This window comes from Eptatretus burgeri, chromosome 13, assembly GCF_056783735.1.
Source record: "Eptatretus burgeri isolate ZD-2024b chromosome 13, Ebu_testis_v1, whole genome shotgun sequence".
NCBI classification, from domain to species: domain Eukaryota; kingdom Metazoa; phylum Chordata; class Myxini; order Myxiniformes; family Myxinidae; genus Eptatretus; species Eptatretus burgeri.
Window position 1 is genome coordinate 26,433,285 of NC_140973.1, and position 10,897 is coordinate 26,444,181.

Consider the following 10,897-nt stretch of genomic DNA (forward strand, 5'->3'; position numbering starts at 1 on the left):
CTTTATCTCTCAATGGTGAAGTCACTTTAAAAATTCTAGTAGTTGGATCCGGATCTTCACCAAAATCTAATCAATTCATCATTGTCATACATTGAACCTGTCCACAAAATGTCATCCGGATCCGTCCATTACTTTTTGAGATATCCTGCACACAAACAAACCAACATAATTGCCGAAATCCGAAGGATTCCGGCAATTAACAAACAAAGGGGTGATAACATAACGTCCTTCACCTTCGGTGGTGAAGGTAAACAAATCATGACAAAAAATAAAAAGAAAAATTAAATAAACCCCTGTTTCTGTAACAATTCATGATAGGCACTTAAAAAAAAAACAATAATTACAGTTGGTATACACTGTAAAACCTTTACCTGTTGTATGAAATGTGTGTTTATATCATGTGGGGCAAAGTTGGCCAGTTCATCTTTTTGTCCTTCACAAGATGAAACTCGGTGCCAAATGTTGCACCGCCGATAAAACCAGCACCCACTCCAGCTAAGCAGACAGCATTCGGAATCATTACATGAACTAGCAGAGTACTCACTCTAAGGGCAATCTTGTTCCAAACGTGCAAAACATTCTTCCGACATTCTTTATTTGGGTGTTGTATCCATCGGCTGACACCAGTGGCCCGAAGCCGGAGACCTATACCTACCGTCGCCTTCATAAGTCCCATGACGTCTATTGGCTCCAACCTCAAGTTATTTGATGATCCATTTTACAGTCACTTTGGTTGTTTTACACTGAACGGAAAACTAATAGGGAGGGCATGGCAATTGTGAATATGACACTTCTGAAGATGTATTGAGCTAAACAAAGCGCCAACATGGCTGACATACAATTTTATTTCAGGTTACAATTGTGGGTGGCATCAGGCCAGCTGTCCAACTCGTGGGAATAGAACGGACATACACACATTTGCTCCATTACATATAGATTACACATACAATTCGGTAACACGAGATACATTTTATTAAGTATTATATTTCCGACGAGTGAGGGTGCCGGGCAACGCCGGGTCTCTCCTCTCGACCCTTCCCCTGCCTCCCTCCCTCCCACCCCTTCCCCTCCTTCCAGACTCCATACTTTGTACACTCTATTGCCCAAGGTAGCTCAAGTATATTTTTTAACAATTGTGATCAAGACCTATTTATGGGCTGTGCCATTCCAGGACTGCACGAAATGTACCTGTATTGGATTTCAGTTTGTGCTTGGTGTTGGTATGTTGTTGTTCTAAATACCAAGCAAAATTAGCAGTTAACATTCATTCCGAAAACATCGCAAACCGACCATTATCCATCCACCCCCGCCGCCCGCCCGCCCGCGCGCACGCACGCACGCACGCACGCACGCACGCACGCACGCACGCACGCACGCACACACACACACACACACACACACACACACACACACACACACACACACAACATAGCTTCTTATTGGAACTGCAGAAGTGTTAATGAAGCTGCAGTTAATCTTCAAGCAAAACTACGAGTCCCCGATCCTGTCCTCATCATCTCAGTAGTTATTATGTGGGAGCAATCTCCTTGTCCTCTGCATATTCTTTTGTCTTCGTTTTTTCATGAACTTGTCCAACTTGCCTAACTTCTGCAACGACTCAAACTTCTCAGCCATTTCCATATTCCTCAACTCCGCTGCAAAAGGCATGAATAACAAGGGAGGAAGAAGACAGCATGTAAAAGTAGGACGGTACAAAGATAAGAATTCAGACACCTAATCAAGATTACACATATTCAAGAGATATGGTGAAGAGTTAACTAGAGCGAAGTCGGTGGCACGTCATCGCAAATCCCCACACTTCCAACCTAAAGCAAGGTTGAAAGATGGCAAAAAGTTCCACCAGGAATGATGCCGTATCAAATGTCGAGTTAAAATTGTTTTTCCATTTTGATCCCTGCTACTCTCAAGTCCCCACCCCATGGGGCATGAACCTAACTTATGTCAAATCACAATCGGGGTCAAATCACAAAAATAATTTCATATTTTATGCGTCACCCAATTTTGATCGTATTGTTATAGATTTCCGCCCGCCGGCGTGCGGACAGCCGCTTTTATCTGAATCACGGCCGTACACCCACCGGACGAGCAATCCAGTCGCAGCCTTCCGGATCAAACGCCGAAATCCCGCTACGGGTGTGTTTTTAATGCACACCAAAGCCGAGTCAACACTACCCGCGCTACAGGGCCCGATCGCCGAATGGTTGATTTACCTAATTAATCGCGCGGGCAGACTACCGAGAGACTGTACCTCAACGGGGCCCGCTTGGAAACGAGCCGCTTATATTAAGCAGCTCGCTTCGTTTTGGGATAACCGAGCGGGGTATTATCGCGAAAGCCCCGTTGGATCCGATTCTATTATCGGCTATGAAAGAACCAACTATATTCCGAATGCAACATGGCAGTTCAATGGATGGAAAAGGACGCAACGAACAGGTTTACATTCACACAAGGACATTTATACGGTCAAAGCAGCAATGCAGAGATGTACAAGCATGCAATGAATGGGGGTAGGGACAAGACGCGAGCAAGACAAAGACTACAACCGTATATTTATTATGTACAGTCACTTGCACTTAACATCAGTTATACCTAAGGACATGGCGCCACAATGTTCATGCAAAGAAACAAGGAAAACCCCCAGGAAAGAAGAGGGGTAGACTGGACCTCTTGGGTCTTTATATTCACGGAGCTGTGACGACCACAGAAGGTCCGAGAGGCCGGGCTAGTTCCCTTCACCTTCGTGGTGCCTCGCTGGGGCGACCCGCGACGTCCCGTCCTCACGGCAGCTGGCGTGACCACGGTCCGGCCCAGGCCTCGTCGGGCGGCCTGGTGGTTCGGGCCCAGCCGACAACGCCTCTGAGGAATGAACGGGTCTTTGCTCTTTTAGAGTTGATGCCCTCTGTAAGAGCCCGTCCGTCCCTCAGCGTCACTCGGACTGTCCCGAAGCCCGATCACCTCGGACCGTTCGGTGCTGGCTGGCGACCTCTCTCCGGCTCTCCCCACGTCCCGCACACGAACGCACAGTTCTGCACGGCAGGCTTGGCTGCGCTCCCAGCTCCCGTCTCCTCGGCGAACCCAGACCTCACTGCCCTCTACTGGACTCGAACCTTGATCTTCACACAACTCCCAACCCAGACCGACTGCGAGCTTGGCGCTCTGCATGCTTTTTTATAGGGCCCGTGAGGTGAAGTTTGATCTCCGATCCCTCACTTCTGACCCCCCGCTGGCTCCGCCCCCTTCGATCTCCTGATCCGATATGAAGCTCAGAGAGAGCGGACGTGGGTGAAATCACCGTCGCTGGCGCCAACAAAGGAGAGCGGACGTGGGTGAAATCACCGTCCCTGTGCAACGAGGAAACCCCCGCGTCTGTTTGCAGCGATGCTGTTCGCTGGGAACTCGCCGTGGCTGGCGCAAAGATGGCGGCGTTTGCGGAGTTGAAGGTGAGGCGATGGTGTTCGTTGTTGGTTATTGGAGGAGATGTAGTTTAGGAGATGGTGGCTGTGGTTGGTGTTGTGGAGAAGGTGGTTGTGGTTGGCGTTGTGGAGAAGGTGGTTGTATGAAGGCGGTTGTGAGAAGGTGGTTGTAAAGGCAGTTGTGGAGTAGGCGGTTGTTGTGAAGGCGGCTGTGGAGAAGGTGGTTGTTCGTTGTCTGTGGGGATGTTGGCGATTGTGGAGAAGGTGGTTGTGGTCGGCGTTGTGGAGAAGGTGGTTGTGGTGGTCGAAATGCGGTTGGTCCAAAATAACGATAGCAAAAGAAAAATGGCTACCTCAAAGATCACAGCCCTGCATACGAATAATTCCCTGAGACATCGGTGGGGAAATCTATCTGAACGCAGACTTATCGACATAACTGATCGAAGGACCTATATGGTGCTCTGTGAATTTCCACAACCTTAACAGTATACACAAAATTTCACTAAAAAAGAGGTGGTTAAAATGTGCCCGTAATTGCATTTTGTAGTATTTGACCTTTTGACCCAGCCCCTCAAGGCAGGGCCAAAATTAATAAATTATGCTACTTTTGAACCTTTTTGTCATGTGGGGATCATAACCACCAAGTTTGGTGAATTTCTGCACAACCGTTTAGGTCTCGGAGATAGCGTGACAGACAAACAGATAGACAGAGCAGATTACAATATCCCCCCGCATTTTTTCAAAAGGTGTGGTGGTGATAATGTTAAGAGCAATTGGGCCGTAATAGGAATTGGATGGATTGAGAAACAGTCACTTATGTACACAAATGTGTACGTACATCTTTTGTAAAAATGTGGCTTCTTTCCCTCCCTCAATTGTTTCAAAGCCAGCTCCTTTGCTTGCTGCACACGTTGCTCCTGCTGTCTTTGCCTTTCCTGCTCACGCTCTTGATCCACCTGTAAACACAAATTATGAAGAATACATTGTGAAGACAGGAATCTTGGTGGAATGGGCAAGGTGAAAAATCGTCCAAGAGGAAAAACTACTAAGGCCCACCAAAATACAAAACAATCCAAAAACAAATGTACAACACTTGAAACAGAAGTGCTATTCTCTGCCAAAAGAACAAATATTTCAATGAAATAAATAAATACATAAATAATTGGAGGACAAGAAAAGGTGTTAGCAGGAAGAAGAGAAGATGAGATAGATGAGGGTATTAAGAGAAGAATATGATATGATAATGTCAGCAGGAGGATTAAGAGTTGAAGTTATGAGATGATGATGATGATGATGATGATGGTATTAAGAGGAGAATTCCACGACATCAGGAGGATGATGATGATGGTATTAAGAGGAGAATTCCACGACATCAGGAGGATGATGAGGAGAGGATGGGAGGAGGAAGAGGTCAGGTTGATCCCGAGGATTATTTAACGTTATTTTCATTCATTCATTTCACTGCACTCACCATTCGCTGCAGAATCTCAACCATTTTAGTCTTTTTCTCTGGGCACTTCGTTTTTGCCAACTCTTTCTGGAGCACCTGTGGCAAGCCGCAGAGGCCCACAGGTTTAAACCATCTTTCAAAATTAACATCATCCCTCTGGGAATGCGTGGGCATTTGGAAGAACTCAAATGTATTTGTAAATGCTATTACCTCCTTCTCATAGGTCTTTATATCATTCAGGAAGGCATAATTATTGTTGAAAATTTCTGGTATGAAGGTGCCGTGCATGTCTGAAAAACGAGGATCTCGGCTCTCCTAAACCAAGGAAAAGGCCAAGCAGTTAGTACGAATAAAACAACAGATGTAATCAAAACGATAGATCACATGTCCTCACATGATGCATCACCTATCCACAAGTTGAGAGGGTAGGTTAGAGGTAAACAACTAAACCTCAAAGTTTTCTGGTTGTGGTTAATTAAATTGGACTACATTGAGCATTCTGGTGCTTTGCAGGAAGGGAACTGTATCAGAGTACACATTTTTACATCATCTTTTCGAAGAAACACGTTAAAGGCTGTTGTCCAGTTTACTAGTGGAGTGCTCAGTTTTGGATGTTCAAGACATTTCAAAAGCAAGTCCAGCAAAACCTCACTTCACCAGACTTCAGATGGGCTGGAATTCACAGTGCAAATCAGTACACTGTTCAGTTGTAATCCCATTCGCTATCGAACAGTGCTTTACCTGTGTAAATAAGCAAGCTGAAGGAAGCAAAGAAAGCTGTTAATGGATCCTCACACAGAGCAATATTGTTTTTTTTTACCCTGCATGCATAAAGTGAAAAGCGGGGTGAAGCAATTGCTTCACTTTGTCTGGCTGTATGTCAATTGGAGGAACAACATGATTTCAATTGATGTATTTTGAACATGAATCGGAAAATGAACCTACAGTTTGAGCAGTACTCTGGGTCTGAATTTGTCCTGACCGCACGTGTGCAAAGAGGAGGTAAATAATTTTTTAAAACTTTGTCGGCCTGTCAACCAAAATTGAAAATCATTCCAGACAGGAAACTCATCGTTTTTAAGGATGTCACAAAGGACACAAACAGCAGGCACGAAGAGCTAATACAACGTGTTAAATAAGGTGGTGTAAAAGATGCTGCATCAAAAGCGGTAAACTTCTGAATTTTTTTTTCCGATAACCTTTAAAATCTTAATTTTATTTCAGTTTAATTATACAGTTGTAGAACACAAATCACCTTTTAGCCCCTTTCAAAAACCTTTCGTTTAGCAGTACTTGAACAAATTATTATGGCATTTTACATCATCTCAGCCAATCAAATTTTCCGCTCACAGCCCTCACCCAATTCCTTGTTTAAGACTGCACAGAGTAAGGTGTTCTATTTCATAAAAGTTCTTGGCTCATAGATGAGCAATAAAATTGAGGTGACAGCAGGTAAAAGGCCATGTACATGAGACCACATGGGCAAAAATGGGACCACATGGGCAAATCAAGGAAGGGAAAGAACGAATAGGAAAAGAAGAGGAAACACAGTAATCAGCAAGTAAGAGGGTTAAGTGAGATAGAGGTAACTAGGGTAGAAAGGACCACAAGTCGGGATGGGGATAACATGAGGGGGTGGTGAAACACAGGTTTGAAGCCTTGGAGTGAAGAGTGCGATTGAACAGCCCCTGGAAGGAAGTTCCACAGATGGGAGAAACGAGGAACAAAATAATAGAGGTGTGCCGAAAACTTGAATTTTCAGATTTTAACCAGGACGGTGTTACTGAAACAGGCCTTCAAATGCTTTGGCCTCATTGTGGGACATGCCAATAATGTTCCAAGCTGTGTATTCCACAGAATCCAGGACAGAATGTGATGCTGGGCCTTCGGTGTGTAGGGGAGAGCAGTGCTCCATTGAGTTATGTACAAAGGCCATGAAGGCCACAATTAGTTCTGACGAGTCAAGCAACAGCTTCAAACGAAAGAGGACACAGAGTTGCTGTCAAATATGCATTCGATAAAAGAGAAAAAGATAATATACCTGCGACAACTCATTCAACCTGTATTGCATTCGAGGAATTGGCAAAAATCATTCATTCTGTTAAAGAAGAAAAATTATTTTTAAATAACCAAGTAATATCATAGATTCCAGAAATCCAGTATTCCATCAGACTGCAGATGAAAGCTTTGTATGTAGTCAGGAGCTCAGGTGTGCCAAGGAAGGACTTTGCACGACAAAGGATGGCCAGTCGGCGACTGGCTTTGGAGGCCAGCTTGGAGATGTGGCTTTCCCAGGAAAGATCGTGGCAGATAGTGAGGCCCAAAAGCTTGAATGAAAGCACTTCTTCAAGAGGATTGTTGAGAAAGTAGATGGAGGGGTTTTCCAGATGGTCCTTTCAGAGAGACATGGTGAGGGTGTGAGATTTGTCAGGATTGAAAGACGTATTCCAAGTGTTTCAATAGCTTCTGATTTTATCCAAGTCTGCAGAGAGTGAAGAGGTTACTGCCTGCCGATCAGAGGGAGGATTGCCTCAAGATGGACACACACAAGTTACAAGCCTGAAGAAGTGTCCTAAAGTTTCCCTCAGTTGTGTTCGCCTCTCAGGTTGAGAAAGCATGCTACTCGACCGCAGCCACTACGCTACAGGATTCAGTGAATGAGGGCCGAGGAAGACATCAATCACTTTAGCATCAATTGGAGCAAGCCATTCGTGTCAGCCATCGAGGAGAATACGTCAGGAAATCCGCAATGTACGACAGACACTAAATATGCCATAAAGCTACAAAAGTGTCAATTGAAAACAACTGAGACGAGAGTTCATAGAACACCTTACCCCATGTAGTCAAGAAGAAAAAGGTCATTTGAAGGGTCTTTTCAACTCTTGCTTTGCATTTCCGAGCTCAAATCTATATTTCCAAGCCACCATTTTGTTTGAATTTCAATATTCCCCAATACTGAGAGCGTGAGTGGCATATTTGATTGGTCGATATGGTGTAAAATTGCGTCATATTTTGTTCAAGTACTGCTAAAACTGGAGGTTTTTGGAAGTGCCAAGAAGCCAATTTGTATTCTACAGTGTTCAAATAGATAAGAATTTTGGAAGTTTATTGCCCTTGATGCACCGTCTTTTACACCACCTTATTTAACATGTTAATTTTTTTTTTTGCCCGTGTTTGTGTCGTTTATGCTGTCCCTAAAAATATTGTTTCCTGTTTGGAATGATTTTCAATTTTGTTTCACTACCAGATAGGCAGACAGACAAATAATTACATCACTCCTCTGTGCGCATACACACAAGGAACGATATTCCGTACCATTTGACAAATTCAGAGCCAAATTACTGCGAAACTGCAGGGTCGTGTTCCGATTTATGTTCCACAGTGTTAAAAATATATAATTCAATGGAAATTCGGCAGTTCCTCGATCATAAACCGACGTCTGCAGACCGACCGACAGATAGACAGAAATAGTGAACCAATTGCTTAACCCCGCTTTTTGCTTCGCATACAGGGAAAAAATGTCTCAGGAGGAAACCATACCTGCTAATAAATACAAGTATGTTGAGGAGACCATAAAGTGGTACAAACAGCAATGTGCTGCAGGTTTTCCCATTCATGGCTGAGATCTCCAGTATGCAGTGAGGCAGTTTGCAACATTTTGAAGGATGAAATTTCAGGAATTCTACAGGTTAGTTATTCCCACTTCATAACACGGCAAAGTTTGAAGCAAAATAGTATCATGGGAGAAGTCTTTTCCCAGCACTTTATTAACCTCCGCCATCGAAGATGGATGGAGGTTACTGTTTTCACCCCTTTCTGTTTGTTTGTTTGTTTGTTTGTGAACAGTATTACGGAAAAACTCCTCGACGGATTTCGACGAAACTTGGTGGGGGGTTAGGTATGGTCCAAGGATCATGCCATTAGATTTTGGACTTGGTCCAAAATCCAATATGAAAAAAATATTTGAATTTTTTTTTTTGCATTTCTACATGTTATAAGTGATTTCCAACCCCCCCCCCCCCAAAAAAAATTGTTAGAGAAAAAAAATATTTTGCAACTTTTTTTCAACAAAATTGATTTCTTTTTTTTGCATTTCTACATGTTATAAGTGATTTCCAACAAAAAAAAACATGCCAAAATTATAATTGCGTCTGATTTTGGAACTTCAGGTTGATATACCCACGTAAAATAAATTTGTCTCAAGGAATCTAGTTATGACGAATGAATTGAGTATGTAAAAGTTAAAAGTAAAAGGGAAAGTTGCAAACTATAACTCTGTGAGCACTGTTGACGTCAAATTGAATGAATAGGATATCAGGTTCACTTGAGTGACCAAGCAGTATTGGCAGCGGAGGTTTTGCACTCTACCGAGTGCTCCCCCTCTAGTTACTATTGCTCTGATGAAGGGCTAATGCTTGGAATGCCTGCTGCACTTCATTTCTCATGGTGATAAAGATACTCTTATCAAGTTTTATTTTTTTTTAACTCGATTGTTTCTTTTGTCTGCTCACACAAACAAACATTAGCCTTGACAGAGCCAAAATATGCCATTGCCTCTTTGTCTGCTTGGGAATGTTATCCAATGCTTTTGGCATTGATTGTACAGTAGTTGACTGAACTGTCTAATTTGTGTTCATTCTTGATCTGACGAAAACCTCATCCTGATGCTTTGCAGGCAAGGCAATACACTGATGGATGTGCCGCCCTTCAAAGGAGACATTAATCCGGCTGCCCTGTCTGCTGTTAAATATCTCATGGTACTTTTCGAAGAGAGTAGGCCTTTAAATATTGAATGCAAGTACCCAGGCCAAAATCCAAATTCCTGTCTTAAACGAAAATGGAACTGCATCAGATACATTGGTGCAACAATACGGCTAACATAATTGAGTCGAAGTCAAATATGCATTCGATAAAATAGAAGAAATTAGCATGCCTGCGACAACTCATTCAACGTATATTACATTCCAGGAAGTCAAAATCATTTATTCTGTTTAAAAAAACAAAAAAAGAATTTTAATTACAAAGTAATGTCACATTCCAGAATGTGAAAGGATGCTGTAAATTTGATTTTTCTCGTTCATCTCAAAACCATCAATACCTGCTTTTTCACAGAAGCCACTTGCCGAAGAACACTGACAGGTTGCTTTGCTGAGATTTCAACCGGCCTAGTAAGAGAAAAGGTTGATCTCAAGACTGGTGTCAGCATATACACTTTTGAAACATCAAAGAAGGAATGTGCAGTTGGGAAGACAAATGGTGTTCAGAATAAGCATAGGCACAAAAGAACAAACAAACAACAACAACAAAAAAAAATCGGTCTTCTCAATCATCGAGTGACTTTGAAAGGCTATACCGATTTAATTATACGTCCCCCGTTACCAATTTGTTTTTCCATTGAGGAAGATGGATGGGCATCGAATGTAGGTCAGAAAACCATACTGGCCTCATGTTGTGCAGAGCAAGAAATGCGTTTGGATGTGCAAGCTGTGTCTTCTGGGTTATGTAATGTTGGCACTTATGTAGGTGTGTTTCCCCCATGTGACGGGCCTATCTCCTGTAATACATCACTGACATACTGGTCAACTTTAATGAGCAACTAGTAACTTTGTGACGATTCACTTGCAATGGTCCATGAATATGAACAGAAGAGATTCCTCCAAAACTCAAACCACAAATATTCCCAAAACTGTATGTACCACTGACATTGTTCATCCGTCACATATCCATCTGTTGCCCATTATTATAATGTTAACCTTTTACCCACCGTCACAAAACTGTTTTGATGCCTATATAATCAACGAATAAAATCTACCACAGTTAGGGAGAAGGGAAAAAAAAAGAAAATAAATATATGAATGTGCAGCCAGTTAGGAGATAGTTTGTTTGCACATACTTTCAACACGAAGGGGGAGGGGTAGTGAGGGAAATGGTTTAGTGATTTATTAATGCCTCAACCCAACCCCATTCTCATAAAATAAAAAAGTATGCACAATTAAACTGATGAAGTTTCAGC

The 10,897-nt window shown here is 42.8% G+C and overlaps 1 protein-coding gene across 2 annotated transcripts in view; it reads right to left on the reverse strand.

Annotated features, from left to right (window-relative positions):
* Positions 1–827: 827 nt before the first annotated feature.
* RRP36 (ribosomal RNA processing 36) overlaps positions 828–10,897 on the reverse strand; it is an 18,931-nt gene continuing 8,861 nt past the window's right edge. For both annotated transcript variants that reach the window (XM_085851805.1, XM_085851806.1), the window contains 5 exons: positions 9,983–10,049; positions 5,095–5,199; positions 4,906–4,980; positions 4,273–4,390; positions 828–1,655 (listed from right to left, as the gene is read on the reverse strand). In XM_085851805.1, the coding sequence (XP_085707931.1) occupies positions 1,519–1,655; positions 4,273–4,390; positions 4,906–4,980; positions 5,095–5,199; positions 9,983–10,049 (502 nt within the window). In that variant the 3' untranslated portion in view covers positions 828–1,518. The remainder of the gene's footprint in view (positions 1,656–4,272; positions 4,391–4,905; positions 4,981–5,094; positions 5,200–9,982; positions 10,050–10,897) is intronic.